Source organism: Coturnix japonica, chromosome 10, assembly GCF_054131305.1.
Source record: "Coturnix japonica strain WE chromosome 10, WE-NBRP24, whole genome shotgun sequence".
Lineage (NCBI taxonomy): Eukaryota > Metazoa > Chordata > Aves > Galliformes > Phasianidae > Coturnix > Coturnix japonica.
This window is the reverse complement of record NC_140672.1, coordinates 1,721,793-1,739,468: the sequence shown is the minus strand read 5'-3', so window position 1 is coordinate 1,739,468 and position 17,676 is coordinate 1,721,793. Positions and strand designations below refer to the sequence as shown.

General features: G+C 39.8%; 1 protein-coding gene across 7 annotated transcripts in view; it reads right to left on the bottom strand.

The window, feature by feature from the left end:
- Positions 1-17,676, bottom strand: part of SLC23A2 (solute carrier family 23 member 2) — a 48,075-nt gene that overhangs the window by 9,753 nt on the left and 20,646 nt on the right. For 5 of the 7 annotated variants that reach the window (XM_015882898.2, XM_015882897.2, XM_015882899.2 and 2 more), the window contains 8 exons: positions 13,953-14,069; positions 12,641-12,798; positions 8,021-8,109; positions 7,324-7,394; positions 5,976-6,157; positions 2,970-3,090; positions 2,140-2,296; positions 653-800 (listed from right to left, as the gene is read on the bottom strand). In XM_015882898.2, the coding sequence (XP_015738384.1) occupies positions 653-800; positions 2,140-2,296; positions 2,970-3,090; positions 5,976-6,157; positions 7,324-7,394; positions 8,021-8,109; positions 12,641-12,798; positions 13,953-14,069 (1,043 nt within the window). Of the gene's footprint in view, positions 1-652; positions 801-2,139; positions 2,297-2,969; positions 3,091-5,975; positions 6,158-6,464; positions 6,606-7,323; positions 7,395-8,020; positions 8,110-12,640; positions 12,799-13,952; positions 14,070-17,676 lie in introns of those variants that run through there. The other 2 variants (XM_085510136.1, XM_085510137.1) reach the window with 2 other exon arrangements.

The window sequence follows — 17,676 nt, the reverse complement described above, 5'->3', positions numbered from 1 at the left end:
ATAGAATTGTTTCAGTTGGAAGGGACCTTTAAAGGTCATCTAGACCAACTCCCCAGCAATGAATGGAACCACCCACAGCTGATCACAGCTCAGAACCCTGTCCAGCCTGACCCTGAACATCTCCAGGGATGGTACATCCATCTCCTCTCTGTACAACCCACACCAATGTCTTACTACCCTTACAGTAAGGGTATTTCCTTGTATCCTATCCAAATCTCCCCTCTTTTAGTTTGAAGCCATTTCCCCTCTTCCTGTCACAACAGACTCTTTAGTAGAGTCTATCCCCTTCTTTCCTATAATCCCCCTTTAAATACTGCAATGTTGTTACTCTCAGGTCTCCCCAGAGCTTCCTCTGATCCAGGCTGAACAGCCCCAGCTCTCTCAATGTGGAGAAGTGACTTAGAGTTCCATCCCCACTGAAAGTGTATTATTTCTTAACTTCTATAGATCCCAGCAGGAATGGAACTAAGTTTCTAATGTTACATTTGAATCACAGTTGGACTGAGCTCCTCCATCTTCCATTTCACATCCTTGGCCCTCACGTTTGACACAATGTCAGAGCACAATCCTGTCTTGTCCCAAGGCAAAAAAAAAATGGCATAAGAAAATAGAATTGATACTCATTTTTTTCCCTTTTTCTTTTTTGACATACCTGTTTATCGCATGAATAGGAGGAGGAGGAGCACAAGACAACCTGGCACAGGCATAGTAATCTCCTATTGATTCAATAATGCTCGCAACAACCGCACTAAGCATTCCTATAACTCCAGCAGCTGAAATTGTTGGCAGTCCCCACTGAACTGTGAAGAAAACAAAACTGAAATCTCTCATGCCACATAAAACAATTCAGATATCAAAACGTACAGCAAGTTATTATTCTTTAATGGAATCAACAAACTCCCTTCGCAGTCACACAGCCTGGCAAGTTCGATTAGATTAAAGGAGCAAAGGAATAACCATCTAACCAACTGCTTTGATCATGTTTGGGGGTTTTCCTCCTGCTCAGAAGGAATCTGAACTACTTATAGAGAAAAAAACAATCCAGATCAGTGAAGCAAACGCCTCTTCATTATCATTCCTCTGAAAACTCAGCCTTCAGTTATAAGTTTAGTCTATCAAACAAAGACAACGTCCAACAGCCAGCTATGATCACTGCACAAACAACTTCCAATACATTTTTGTACAAGGGAAAGTAAGATTAACTTAAGCCTGCAGAAAAGCTTGGCAGGTTTTCCACAGTCATTGCCTTGATGCTTTTATCTCATTGAAATAAAGAGCGTCTCGCAACAAAAGGAACTTTAAGTTGCACAAGCATGAAAGAACAAGGCTTCACAAATAAGAAAGGTCTAATCAGGGTGAAAAAATTTTCTGCCTTTCTTTCCCCAAAACCTTCTATTATACATCCTGCAAGCAATGCTTTAAATGAGTTTTTTCCTAAGAGCTAACTAGAAACAAAGCATATGAAAAACCGCAGCGAAGATACTTCATTATGATGTATGGGCATTTGTAACAGTTTCTATTACACTGTTCTGGAAGAATATTATTCTGTTATGATTATGGTAGTTTCTGAGCAGCACAAGCACAAACCAGTGTACAGCTCTATATTATATCCTAAGAAAAAGCCTTTAACAGCTTTAGAGGTAGCTGGCAAAAGAATAAAACCAGCCAAGATGCCACATAAGGCATTTTGCACTGTCTTCTATGCATTCTTCTGCATAGAGTGACAAGCATTGAGTGGCATCCACCAGCTTGCCCATAGGCCCAATTCTGGAAGTCAGAACACTTGCACTGATGTCTAACAGTTGTGCTTATCCAGGAACAGTTGCCTTTATGGGGCAGGGAAACGTATTAAGTTGGAAAACCTCCATGCATTAGTGATTCCATTGACAATGAGAATGAGTAACTCCAATAGAGAGCTACTGCAATCATAATAACCCATTCCTTATCATTGTAACATCAACTGCAGCTGACACAGTGCTGGCAAGTAGAGATGAATCAATCATTTACCTGAAGCCCCATGTTAAATATACAGTCACATCCACATTATTAAAAGTCAAGATTTACCTACATAAAATCTAGCAAAAAATGGTATTGAAAGACTATCAAAAGAAAACAGCCCTTACAACCAAACATACTTACAAGGGTAAGGAACCTTGAACCATGGAGCTACCAAGAGCACTCCTCGTCGGGCATCTGTGCGAGCATAGAAGCCGTACTTGGAACTGTCGGGGGGAAAGACATCTGTCACAGTGAAGATGAAGCAAAGTAACCACGACACCAAAATAGCTAAAATTATCTGTGAAAGAAGATAAAGAAGCTGTTTAAAAATCAACTATCGTTGGCAACATGCATCAAAGCAAACAGTTTTTGCACAGAATATCTACTGCACTCGCATCTGAGTATGATCTTAGGTGATACTTTAAATCTGAAGAAGCAGTAAATCAGTAAAATGTTAAGTATCTTTTTCCTCTAAGGAAGGTGCTGTTACAGAAGCTTTAGAGTAGGTCTGCTCTCTTGCTAACAAATGGAAAAGTCTCAAAACGAGCACTTATATGAGCTAGTGAATTAGTCTCGTGAATTAGTCTCAATGTTAACAGAAATAAAGGAAGCCTTTCACATGGGGAAACAGAGTACTGCTTTCATAAGACTAGAAGATAATGGTCTTATCATCCTTTTTTTTTTGAAGGGCTCCGTTTAGGCTTTCACTACATGCATAAACATAGGTCCTTCTCTACCCCTTCCATCACCTTCATTGCTTCATCAGAGATGGGATCTGGCAAGACTACAATGATACTGCTTCTTATGGTAAATAAGCCATCTGGTTAAGTTTCCCATAACTACAACCAAGCTTTTATCTCACCTTCGCCATCTACTGTACTACTAAGAAAATAATCAAAATCAAGCTAAAAGACCCCAGACATAAAGTTAGGGTCACTTTTACCCACTGAAGAATAAATTCAGCTACTTACAGGGAACATCTTAAACAGCTGCAGTCTATATGCTGTCCATCCTTTTTTTGACTTGTAAATGGGTAAAGGAAATTTGACATTTCTGGCATATTGAGAGAACAGCAATACGAGGAAAATAGTCCTGAGAAGGAATAACAAGAAAAGGAGGAGTGTGAGACAAAAGAGATGTCATTAGCAGCAGCCTTTTAAAATTCCCTCTCAGAACAAACCTGATCATCTTTCAGGCTGCTCAGACTTCAAAAAGAAGTGCATGTTTTAAACTTACAGCAAGACGAAACAAAATGAATTTACTTTAAACAAATAATTATTCTGCAGAATCCCATGTAAGTAATGTAAGTCTGTAAGTCTACAGCTAAAATAAGTACCCATTGCAACATAAAATAAAAAGGAAGGAGGAGCTGATCACTTCTGAAATAACCAGAGAGCATTTTGCTGTAAAAAGGCTACAGAAAGAGTCGAGCTGTCTGAAGGAGCAAAGCTTTCCTGCAATTTGAGCTTATGTTTTCATCAGATTTATTAAGGGGAAAAAAAAAGAAGATGGAATTTAAGCATCCCTCCCTTTCCTATCCAGGATCAGTTTCAGCTTGCATGAAACAGAACAGAGCTTCATTTTCTCCCTCAATCTCCAGGAACAAAGAGCTCTGCACCACAAGGGCGTCATTTACAGTCTTTCCCCATGACTGAAGTCGAATGATAAAGACACCTTTTCCCTTGCGTTCAGGAAACGCTTTGGCATCCCTCCAGAAGTCCATTACAGAAAGATGATGGACTCCACTCCCTAACAGCACGTCAGCCCTGAGGACAGACAGTTACCAGGATTTCTGTTTGTTTTAAAAAGGAAGGCTGCATTTAATGTCTGTTTACAAGGGTGGAGAGCGATAGGATGAGGGGGAATGGTTTTAAACTGAGACAGGGGAGGTTTAGGTTGGATCTTAGGAGGAAGTTTTTCACTCCGAGGGTGGTGACGCACTGGAACAGGTTGCCCAAGGAGGCTGTGGATGCCCCATCCCTGCAGGCATTCAAGGCCAGGCTGGATGTGGCTCTGGGCAGCTTGGTCTGGTGGTTGGTGACCCTGCACATAGCATGGGTCTGGAACAGGATGAGTACTGTGGTCATTTTCAAGCCAAGCCATTCTATGATCATTTAAGACATTGAAGAGGATACATGCATTGCATGGCCCGAGGCTAAGCAAGAGACAGAAACAACACATGAAAATGGAACTTTTCTTCACAAGCAGAGGCAAATTCCGGATACCTTCTCCTTTTAGAGACAGGTTGTGTTTTATCATTAAATGCTTTCAGACTGTCACCTACAGAACAGAGTCAACAAAATCATTCTGGAGACTGGAAATCTTGTCAAATATAGGCAAACAGCTCTTACACAAATATTATCCCATTGTCCTAGATAGTGATGCTGTCATTTTATCCCATCAGAACAAGCAAGACCATTACCAGTGCCATGTCTTGTAGAAATCAAGTTACTTTCGAGCAGCACTGGATGACTATGGGGTTATTTCCAGCTCTCTAACACCCATTTTGAATGGCTAAAGCCAGAAATACTTATTGACTGAGCAGTATTTAAACCTGTTCCTAAACGGATCTATTTTTTCCATCTGCAAAATGTCAACTGTCATTACAGGTTTCCATGTCCAACTCAAAGGTCTATGTGATTGATTGATACATCATCAGTCCCAACTTGCACAGAATTTGTTTTGCAGGAAAATGAATGTTCCTTTGGGTCAGCTGCTTAACATAACAGAACTACAGAAATATCCATAATGCTAACACTGGAGATAATGAATTAAACAGCCCTTTTAATCATAAGCTGCACTTACAGAATACTTTACATGGTCAAAGTACTGTGCTAACAGATGTGTCAGATCGCAGTCTGATCGCATCAAGTCATTCCTTCCACTTCCAGAGCCAGTACAAAGCTGGTTGCTATACATTGGATATTTCAACCGCTTCAGCCAATTTCATGCTCCCTAAAGTGTGGTTTCCATCCCAATTTGGCTGCTTATCAACAGCATCTCACAGGAAACTTTTGTCTTCGCCTCATCTCATTTTTCCCAGCTATTCCCTTTTGTACTTCTAATCACATTTTGTTTCTTTCCCTGCCATCTATACCTCCAGAAATATGCACAGCATGGCCTGAAACTCGCTCTCCAAGTATTTCTGCCTGCTGCACAGCAGTCAGCCTTCTTACACTTCAGTAAATTAAAGAATTCTTATAATTTAGAAAAGAATAATACAAGACACGCTGAAGCTACCACAGCTGTCCTCCAATACTGTCACATCCCTGTTTAATTTTATCTCTGAAATGGATGAGTTCCAAATCCACCGTGAGATTGAAATATCGCTCACTGAAGTAACTTCAGAGTTTCCACAGAATGAAAATGAAGATGGAAATGGAGAGTTAGGATGCAATAGCAAGAAAAAAAAAAGGAGCAGCAGCATAGAAAAGGAAATCATATTCATCCTAAAAGTCCAATCTGTTTCCTCAGCAACTGGCATTCATGGAAATATGTATTCTGCCATCACATAAATATTCTGGGGGTACCCATAAGTAAAATAGCAAAAATCAGAAATGGACAACTACTACCAAAGCTATTTGTTTGCTTTTACCAAATAAGAAATATGCAAAAGAAATACAAGTTGTCCACTAGTCCCTCTGGTGTTTTGTAGAATTGCTTTTAAGCTTGCACTGAATTAATGGACCCAGTCCATGACTCCCAGACAAACTATCATTTCATAACATTCTCTGTTTTCTGAACCTCACCGTCAGCCTCCTCTCCTTCCTCCTCTCCCTGAGTTGCTGTGGTCTTTATTCCCTAATTGCTTGCTGATCCCACCCAGACTCCTGCACGTTCTACTTCTGCAAGCTGGGAGAACTGCCCCGCTACCTTTGGTTGCCAAGCAGACTCAGGTCTGGCATTCCAAAACACCTCTGTGATGACTTACCAGCTGGGACTCACTGGTCTACATCAGGAAAACCCTGAATACTTACAGCATAGCGATACCCCAGTGTTTGCCTGCTCTTTCTCCAGCTGCTTGGAAACCAGAGAGGCCGATGAGGGCAACAGTTGGCGTGATGGTCAGAGGTCCAATGTATCGCAGCAGGGCACCAGGAAGGCCAAGCAAACCAATCACCACTTCTATCAGGGATGACATGATGATAGCACCTTGGATCTGAACACACAAGAATGGGAAAGAGACAGTTTAGTCGCATCTTAAAAGCAAAACCAAAATGTTTCTTTTTCTGCTCTGGATTACAAACTGCAGTTCAAAGAATTCAGTGACAGAAGAACTCAGCATTTTTTTATTATTTTTTTTTTGTCATAAAACAGCTCATTAGGTTTAAGTGACTTATTGCTTAAGCATAACACTTATGGTTTTTCTCCACAAAACTATTACACAACAGACCAGTGGGCCAGTCTGGTAGTTGTGTGGATATCACATCACACTGTCAGACAGGAGACCTGGGTTCCAGGCTAACCTTTAAGCTCTCAGATCGAGCCGGCAAGGGTTGGTGGCGCCACGGAGGTGATGCTCCTAGCTCCTAGGGGCAGTGTATGCTGCATTGTTCACAAGTGCTCCTTAGAAGCTGGTATAGAGCAGCGTTGTGGTCTCAGGAGACTGTCAGCCCTCTTGGCTGCAGGGCTCTTGGCAGGATGTAGCTATGGTTTGAACATGGGGAAGAGAGAGGGGTTGTTTTTAATTAAGAAAAAGTTTGCAGCCCAAAGCAACGGGATGGGAGATAAATTCCATGACACACGCCTTGATTTGGACTACACTATCTACCACTCTAGTGGGATGCCTGGGCACAACCCTCACTGTGGGCTCTGCAGAGAACGATGAGGTTCAGACTGCAGTGCTGCAAGTGGAAGAGGAATTTGATATACTTCAGCAAGTCTTTTGGGAGAATCAAGGTCTTGTCAGAAGTCTCCAACTTTAAACACCTGGGGATGTACACATTTGCTAACTGCATTTTACCTTCCATGGGACAGCCTACTGACCACAACGAGAAGGCAAGTGGTCTGCTAGCAGCTGATGGTTTGCTGAGCTGCTGGTGAGTGCAAATTGCAAGTGTTACAAGAACAGTATTCATCTCACTTGTGCATTTTACTGCATATCTTTTGGAACGTGGCAACTAACTCATCGTGTTTGCTGTTCAGCAATGAACAAGTAGAAAATAATTAAGACTTCCACAGAATGAGTGAAGGGAGATATTCAAATGAAATTGCAGTGAAAGAAGAAATAAATCAGCAACATAAAGATGAGAACACACAGATGGTTAAAGGAGAAACTTAACTGAAATTGGACAGATTAACAGCTAAAGGCTACTCCTACATTACCTCTCGTATTCTGGGATACCAGATGTGCTCAGTGTGAAGCAGTTCTGTTGTTCCATTTGTAACTGTTATATCTTACCAAAAGAAGAAAAGACAAAATACAGGTATTTATTTCCTTGGTCTATTTGCTATCATTTAATAAAAAACATTCTCCTTAGACACAGCTTAGCAAAAGAGCTTTCTTGTTTTCTCTCGACCAGGTGCGTATCAGAATAGTGGCATTTTGTCAACTGATAGTATCTGACACAGCTATGAGAACTGAAATATACCACAGTATGACTTTACATGGTGGACACTGAAACCCATGTGCTCTTTCCCATTAGGTTAATCTTCTCAATATTAAAGGATTTATATGTGTGCTCAAAGCAGAAATTATAACTGGATGTTAACCTTAACAAACACAAGTTTTCTAACAAGGCCATCAGTTTCCCCTTAATGGCTCTCTTACATTTTGCAACTGATATTTAATTCACTTATAAAACAAGCAGATTAGACATGGACATAAAAGAATGAAAGCAAGAAATCCACAGGGGCACTTTTAGAAAGCTTCTAAAGCAAGGTTTTAACCTTGCAAAAGGAGTTCATTTTCCATATCCCCTGCTCATTACTTCAGTTTCCGTACCAAAAGGTTCAGCAGTTGCTCTATATGACATCTGGGTCATTTGTCACTTAAATGAGAACAAGCATAAATGACAATTACCTGTATTATTACATTTCCACTTCTCCAGGGAGAGTATTGCTCTAGCAGGTGCTAAGAATGCAAAAGCACTCGCCTGGAACAAGGGTAACCTGGTGGAAAGTGAAAGAAGAGATGCTAATGCTACTCCATGTCATGGTATTGTGTCAAGGTATCAATTGCAGTTAGGTGCTTACTCATCCTCAAAACCATCCTTTATCAGATGGCTGCCACAATTGAGAATTTCTTATTAACACTCAGCTTGCACAGTCTGACCACATTACAGAGCCTCCTGATAGAAATAACCAGCCTGCGTACTCAGTACCTTCCCACTGCATGACATGAAATGGAGTCACTTACAGATTCATCTTTAAGTATATATGTAAACAACAATTAGGCTGCTAAGTGCTGATTAGATGTACCAGGTGGCTACTGACAATAAACACAAATGTTGCAAGAATTTCAAGATGACATTCTTAGCTGTGGTGTTTACACTTCCCAATAGGTTTAATATCTGAAGAGCATCCACCAGCACCAACTATGTATTTATCGAATGGACTGTAGCATGCATAGCATTACAAATATTCAGATGCTACTTAACTACAACGAAGATGCACTTTGACCTATTCTATAAATGCCAATGGATTGTAATTCTTCAACAGCAGATCTCAAACATAACACGTGAAACAGCTGCACACTCAGCTCTAGGAACTGAACTGCATTTATGGCTGTTTTATAGCCACAGTCAAGTGCCTCGATGGCAGTACAGGTATTAGTAAAGGAAAAAGAACTGATTGTAGCAGGTTCAGATTAAGATCAAAAAGGTACAAGGAAGAAAAAAAAAGCAAAACATGCTTAACAAAGTTCAAAGCAGAAACACGTTACTAACAGCAGTTGCAAAAGTTCACAGGCAGGAAGTCAGAACAGAACTATTTATTACAGAAAGGAGTCTGAGCCATGAGCAGTCTAACAAGTTGACCTGCTGCAGACTTCCAGAGTTGAGTTTGAAAGTCACTCATCATGAAATACATGAGCCACTTGAGGACAACTGACCTGCACACAATTCCCTTTTACGTCTCTCTAGCAAAAATCAAAGCTTTGGGGAAGAAACAGTAGTACCTATGAGTGAATGATTCACCTCATTTTTCAAGGTTCATTGGGCAAACTGAGCAAGCTGGTGCCCATGGCATTACATGCAATAGTTCTTAACAAGCTGTTACTCCTCTGTCCCACCTACACAGTACTCTGTCCCTGCATAATGATTTTGTAAACGCACTTTGCAAGAACATTCTCCAGTGATGAAGTCAGTCACACTGAGACAAGTCTGGATTGTGAGGTTTCTGACATAAAACACCCTCTGGAAACCTTGCACAACCTTCGCTGGTGGCACACTTAGAGCACACAAATTGCTGTGGGCATTCAGACTCAGAACTATCCTTTTAAAGATAATAAAACCAGACAATAGGAAAATAATTAAGGTTGCAACAGACCTTCAAGATCATCAAGTCCAATCCTCAACTTGACCTAATGAGTCCCAGCACCAAACCACATTTCTTAAAGCCATGTCTCAAATACCTGCAGGGATGGCAACTCCACCACTTCCCTGGGCAGCCTGCTCCGATGCCTTACCACTCCTTTTGGAGTCAGTCTTTATCCTCTTGATATTGATACTCCCAGGTCTCTCAATCTTTCCTCATAACAGAGGTGCTCCAGGCCCTTAATCACCTTTGGAACCCTCTGATGATTCTTTCCATTATCTCCTTGTCTTTTATAAGCACAGGAGTTCAGAACTGGGCCTGCTGAATGCCATTAAAATGGACACAGCCCACTGATCTGGCCCATTGGGGACCTTCTGCAGAACCTTCTTATCCTAAAGCAGATCAACAGTCCCACCCAAGTTGGTACGGTCCACTAACTTACAGAGGGTGCACATGATGATCCCTACATCCACATCACTAATAAAAACATTAATTACACTGAGCCCCAGAAACAAATCACAGGAAACACCACTGGTGACCAACCACCAACTGGATTAACTCCATTCATCATCACTCTGAGCCTGGCCGGTCAGCCCATTCTTCACCCAGATATTCACATTACACAGTTTCTTCCTTCATCTTTTGCCAGTCTATTCATAACTTCAGCTGTTTTGTCAAAACTGGAACCATTTGGTGCTTTCAAAAACGTGCTGGTATTTTTACTCTACCCAAATCTTCTTTGTAGGCCTAGACTGTTCACCTGGATGAAATTACACATTGCATAATAAGCTCAGAAAATGTAGTGATGGGCACAGCAATAAATATGAAATGTAATATAAATATAAATGTAATATAAGTTGTATGGGATTTATTTCAGCCATATTAACTGCCCTGAATCCTTGCCAATCTTTTGGCTTATTAGGAAACCCAATAAATAGCTTGAATTCCTAAAAATTAGTATGGGTACCAGACTGACCACAGCTCTCCCTCATAATGGAGCCAAATGAACCATCAAGCCACAGAATTTGTCCTTCTGAAGCCATGCTGGCTTTATTTGCTGAAATACTTCACAACTGACATGCTTGCCAATAAATACTTGAAAAATCTCATTTAGTGAACGTCGCTGCTTTATCTCAGCTTCACCCTTATATAAAACCAGAATCACATGTTAAATCATTACAAAACATTCAGCCACTGGAATTTTCTTCTTAAATAGAAGACCCAAACACAATTACCTCTTCAGTTTATAAATACGTCTTTCACAGGGCAAGTGGAAAGGGCACTGAAAAGGAAAACCACAGAGGGCAAACAATGGATTATATGGGAGAAAAAGAGTATTTCGAACTGATGGGGCCACACCTGTTTTTGAAAGAGCCACAATTCTTTCTATAGCAAATAATAAAGACATGAAGCCCAAGATTAGTTAGGGGAAAAAAAAAATACCTTATCTCTTAATTAGGTCAATGATCTCTCCATTTCCTACATAAAGCACAAACTGGAGTGGGGAAAAAACATCCCTAACACATAAATGAGGTTGATGAAGTTCAGAATACCAAACAGCACTGAACGTTGCCTCCTCTGCTTCCTTTCAGATGTGGTACTTGAGAATTTATGATCACAGCTAAAGCGAGCTAACTTCTAAGCACAAAGAGCCAACCAGGCAGAAAATATGATTAGTGTTGACATAAAGAAAATACACTGGGGAAAGAAACTGTTCTCTTTCAACAGTTTCAATTATACCGCTTTGTCATCGGAACGAGCTTTTCATTAAAAAAATACAGATTTTCTACATTTAACAAAACGCAATAAAAACAAAGCAAAGATTCCTTTTCAAAGTCGAAAGACAAAAAGTATGTAAGCAATGTATCTCCTCAAACCGAAATATCACTGAAGATTACATTGGAAAAGCTGAAATACTTGAAAAGGTGTTGGGTAAGAACTGATCTCAATATATAACAGACTTTATTTCTGCACCCTACTGAGATAACTTTTCCACCCAAAGATTCTGTTTCTTAGATAAATCTTGTTGAACGTGAGGAGCGTTTGTCCATTCTCTATTGGAATGCAGGATTTCAACTTGCATTGTTCTTAAGCTGAACTAAATGACCCATGAATCACTCCAGTAACCATATGAGAGCACACTCATACAGTACACACTTTTCTTCTGCTTTCATTTATCCTTCTTGGTTTATTCAAGAAGATGCAGAAATAACTTGGTAGAAATTACGCCTCTCTCTGTGGGGTTTACCATAGAAAAGGCATTTGAAAGAAAAAATTCAGCTTTATGTTAATAATACGTCCTGTACTAATCAATGCCAGATTTTTACACATATTTACTGCACCTGAATTGGTCTCTTGCATCCTCCTAAAGGGAGAGTTCAGACATTCCCACAAGGCTACACTAACATATACGCACCCAACTCAGTGAAAGATCACTACCTGCAAATCAAGGTGACCAATAAAAGCAAGTAATTTGTTTATTGAAAGGCAACAACCAGAGACACTCAGTTCAAAGAGTGAAAAGTTACTCATGCCCTTTCTTCAGTACGATTTTTCTATCTTTCACTTCTGGAAGAAAACAAGCTCAGAGCTCTTGAATCAACTTCAGGAGTAAGTTACATTTCTTGCTTTACCCAAAGTCAACTACAGGCCAGGACACCAGAGCTGGATGTTAACACATTAGCTTTGACTATGATTATCCTGTGGCATGACTCCAAAGACTCCAGCCTTTTAATCTGGCAAGCACGTCATGGGAACAGACACATAATTTGCTCCAGGACTAACTCTACCGTAGATATTGGCAAAATAAAGCATCATTAAAAAACCCAAAGAAAATATCAAACTTAATTCTTCTATACAAAGGTGTATGAATTTTTCCTTCTCCTCAGAAACACTTCTACCTTCTGTTCTCAAAGATTCCTCCTTTTTTTCTTCCTTTTCCACATGCTGTAATTTTTTACCCATGAAATATCTTCTCTGATTTCTGATCCAAGTGTTATTAGGATAAGTTTTCCAAAGCTTTTAATAAGCTGTCCTATAGCTGAACTGCTATCTCGTATTTAGTGTTTTCCCTTTGGAAAAAAAATGGTTTCTTGGATCTCTACCTACATCCTGGAAAGTCTTATAATCACCATCTCCACAACTGGAAACAAGTCCCGGATCTCACCTGCATCCAAAAGTTGTTTGTAACAATGTAGTGATGCCCACACAGAAGAAAATGGTCCCAATCAACTGGCTGGTGGCCCACTGGTCAAATCCAACACACATGGCATCAGCCAGCAAAAAGGGAACTGCTATAGTTCCACTGAAACACGTTAAGTAGTGCTGTGAACAACAACAGAAAGATGTGTTAATACATTAAACTTTTTATTTTTTACCTTTTTCAGTTTATGACCACTTTTTTTTTTTTACTTTTCCACCGGATATTTTTGCTTTTGCATTATCAAATCACTCATTTCTTGGTTCTAAGGCATTTCTCCATGTTAAGCTACCACTAACCCATTGCTAACTAAGTTATTTACATAGCCACACGGCTTCTGTTCTTGATGATGAAATATTTAGATAACTGCTGAAAACAGCTTTCAACTCAGAAAAGCAGATAAAAAACTCCATTCATTTTCAACCAGGTGAAAAATCATCAGCTTACAAATGAATTTAAAACACCTGCTACCTAGGATACAAAAAAACTCCCAAGTATCTGAAACTAGGTACTCATTAACTCCTTCCCAATCTAAATATGTTAAGCAAACAAACAAATAGGTGTCACCATATTCAACAATAATCCTTACAGAACTGCCTTACCCTTGTAGAAAAGGCAAGGTAAAAAAGATGCTTTGGAATGTATTTGTTTGGAGATCTCAACATACTTTACAGATATTAACAAATTCTCAGCATTCCTGTGGGATAGATTTTATTACCATTCAAGAAGGAAGAAAAGAGCTGTTCTTCACATAAGAGTGGCTGGGCTAGTAGTATGGTCCAGCTCACCACTACAATCCCATCTGCAAGATGCACACATATTCTATCCAAGAGAAGTGACAAAATTTGCCCACCCTGCTTATTCTGCAAGTAATTACTGCAGGATGGTGCTATCAAGCTTGCAGAACAGAAACCACTATGGTATCAGTTTAATATTCAAGGTTTCAGCAGTAAACAATTATCTCCCATCATCATTACTTCTAGAGGTATGAAGTGTCAGTTTCTGAAGCTTCACACTTTATTTGCTAACTTATTTCCTACCTAACAACAGCTTAGAATAATAAATATTTAAGTGAATCCGACTAATAAATAAGCCAGCAATAATATAGGTCACGATTAACATAGTAAACTGACTGTGTGATCAACTTCAGAAGCAACTACCTTAACAGCTTTTCAAATGTGTGAGTGTCTGGGAAGAATCAAATTATCACATACACAGAAAGTGCTTAAAAAGAAAAAAAAAATCCAGAGGAATAAAGAATAACTGCTTTGAAACATACCTGTAACCCCAAAAATATGCAGAGATACCACGGAGGAACATCTTCAATAGTGTAAATCATGTCAGTTCTCTGAGCATCCAAACTGCCAGTGCTGTCCAGTGTCTCTGCCAAAGAACTCTATCAAATGGGAGAGGGTAGAAAGGTGGGGAAGGACACAAAACACAATGTAGGTTAATATTATATAGGATTAATCTGTATTTGAACTATCAGGAATTCACAAATACTACAAAGCATGGTATAAAAATCTTAAGCAACATCTTTATGTTGCGTTTTCAGAAGCCTTCTACCTTTGATGATGAGTTCAACTTTAACTGTGGCTACAGCAATTGCACTGAACAAATCACGTGTATAAACCATTTCCTGTTTATTTACATTAGCACAACAGTTCATTTATGGTACAACCAATCTGGGAGCCAAAGTCCCAAAAAACTATATGTTAAAAAAGAAAAGAAAGAAAAACGAAGAATTAGAACTAAGTAAAAGAATCAACAACAGCTATTTGCAACGTCACACAGCTACAGGCCTAAATCACAGGCAAGGAAGTTTCTCATTAGGGTAGCAAGGAAGCTGCTTTCCTGCCTAATTCTTAACCACTTTGAATCTTGGTTAACCATTTCTTTAGCCATAAGAATACATGAAAAAAAGTCCTGATTGTTGTAACTGAATACATATATGATCAATTTGTATGCAAACCTACAGGAATTTAACTGAGACCACACTGGGGCCTTCCATGGGGCTCATTCACAGACACCTAACAGAACGCTGATCACACCTACCCAGGCTTTAAAATCCCCACATATATTCCATTAAAACAAGATTCGGCACAACCACTTCTTTGTAACTAAGTGGAATTGTTTACAACTCTCTGTTTTTCAATGCCTGAGAATCAAAATGCAAACACTTCAGAGCCTTAGGAACCAACAACAAAAGCAGAAGGAAATATCAGATTTCATCATTTCAGCTCAACTATCCAAAAACTACATTATGTAACTACTGTTCTGACCTAACCCATGCTTGAACTTGATCTCACGTGAAGCAGCTTTACAAAACAGGCCAGCACTTTTGCCAGACTTGTGACTTTGCTTCTTATGGCCTTCACTTCTTCAAGATCACAACATGTACACAGATCAGTCTTAGATAATCTCTGCTTCGTTTATTACCTACAAGGTCAGGGAAGCCAAATAGACCTATGGCATTTTCCTTTTATCTAGCACTGGGTAATTACATCAGTTCAAATTCAGAGAGTGTAAATGATCGTATTGCTAAGGAAAGACTAAGGTTACTGCAGTAGAATATGAAATAGAAAACTGATTACAAAAGACTTAAATACCCTTAAGCACTGGGCATTCTGCTCACCAGAATTAAAGACAAGCAGAAAGAAGGTTTGGAAACTGACAAAAGTCACTGAGAAACATCAGATTCACCCAGAGAAAATCCTGTGATACACTTGTGTTATTATAAAGCAGCACTCTGAAGCTTTCCCTAATGGATACATGTACACATGCACAAACATATTCTTTTTATGTGCGTATAATTGCCTCCCCTCCCCTCTGCTTTACTGTAATATATGCACCACCTGAGAACTTTGCTCACCAGAATTACTGTAATTTATTCTACAAAAAGACTGTCACATATGCTTTCAAAGCGGAACAGGCCATGAAGGAAGAGTGAGAAAAGTTATAAAATCCACCCATGAAGTCAGAATAGAGAAGAATCAGCAGAAAACTGTTTCACCAATCACATCAGCATTAACTTGCTGAAGCCACCAGCAGAAGCAATAACATTTTCCCTCTAATGACTGATGAGGTTCTATCTCGTATGGTCCTTTACTTGGGCACATGGCTTAGAAACAAGCCAACTGGTTTGCATAAAGCCCTACAGACATACTGACAACTGGCAACAACTTTAAGCTCCAGAGCAAACTTTCCAGCTCTTCTAGCAGAAGTATCTTAGCAGAGTATCCTGGGAATCCACGAGAGCTGGCTGATGTTCAATGATCATCTTTAAAAGCCCAGGAGCAGGCAATCCCACTGTGCTCCAAGTTATGCAAGCAGAGCAGAAGATCAGCCTGGCTGAACAGGGAACTCCTCCTGGATCAAGGGCAAAAAAAGATATGCAATCCCTGGAAACAAGGTCAGGTTTCAAGGGGTGATTACAGAGCTGCAGTTTGCACCTGCAGGAAGAAAATGAGAGAAGCTGAAGTTCACCTTAAGTTGACAGTGGTCATTGTGCTGTCAGACAACAAAAAAAGGCTTTAAATATGCCAACAGCAAGGGAAGGTCTATGGAAAAATACTGGACTGATACTTGGTGAAGCCATTCACCCAAAAAGTGAAGATGAAGAAAAAGCAGAACATGTCTGTATTTGTAATATTAATGAGAGCTTGGGCTGCCCAGACCTCTAAGTTGGAGGATCATTACTGGGACTTTCAGCAACTTTCCATTTATGGCTTCCAAAACTGTAAAGAAATCATTTTTATCAGCACAATGGCCTAAAGTCCATCGGGTCTGACATGATCCACTCCAGAGCACTGAAGGAAATAGCAGATGTTACAGCTAATAATTTACCAAAGGTGCTGGGAGCTTGAGAAGATCCCTGCAGACTAGAGTTAGCCAACTTTACAGTCATCTACAAACAGAGAATTAAACACAGCATGGCTAAGTGGTCCAAGGGGATGATTCTCCTGCTGTATTTTGCATTGGTTCAGTTTTGCCTTGAGTGCTGTGTCAGTTCTGCTTTGAAGAAGAAATATCATAGCAGCACCCTTCCCAAACAGCAAAGTGATGGCACAAAGCCTTCAGGATACCCCTCCAACTCTTCCGAAATCCAGATTTACTCTGCTTTGAACAAGGAAGCTTTCAACCTGATCAGAACTTCAGTTGTAATAGCTAAAGGGAGCGGACATAAGAGACATCAAAACCAAACAATTAGAGCAAGGTGTGGCTACCCAGGTGATAAGTCACTGGGTAGTCACTGGCTATTTCATATTTCAAGCACGCGCCTGCTGGTTTCATGTACTGATTGCATGCTGGTGCTTGCCAAATGGGCCATAATATTATGCTCTAGGGAATTGCCAGGAATAAGCTGCACCTTTCTGGATGAGATATTCATCAGAGACTAAATCATTCTTTAAATTTTTAACTGGCCACAAGTGGGACAACACAAATTGGAGAAAAAAAAGCCCCACAGGATATGTATGCATAGGAAAAAGAATGAGGCAGATGAAGGGGGAGCAAAAATGTTGGGTAACAACATAGAAACAAACAAAAGAAGAAATGAAGACTCAATTATGAAGTGTAACTGGGATGGAAGAAGAGAAAGATGATGAACTGCAAGGAAGAAGGGAAGAGCTGTCAAGATGTGACCATTATAATATCAGGATGATTGAGATGGTAACAAAAATATGCATGAGACAAATTTCTGCATACAAAACACATGTATGACATAACACATGCGATGAACACTGCAGCATTCATGCACTCCTCTAACACATAACAAGACTGGCATCATAATTACCTGCCCAGGATACACTTATAAGTGAATTCTGATGCCTGAGCTGGAAAACTAACTACATATTTAAGATCACTCTTGTCCTAGAAGAAGCTCAGATTCAGATAAACAAATGTCAAGATGCACTTTTAAGGACCCAAGGGAGTTTTTCCTCTCATTTCAATTTAGACATTAAAAAAAAACAAAACTGCCAAACTGAGGCTTCTCTGAACTA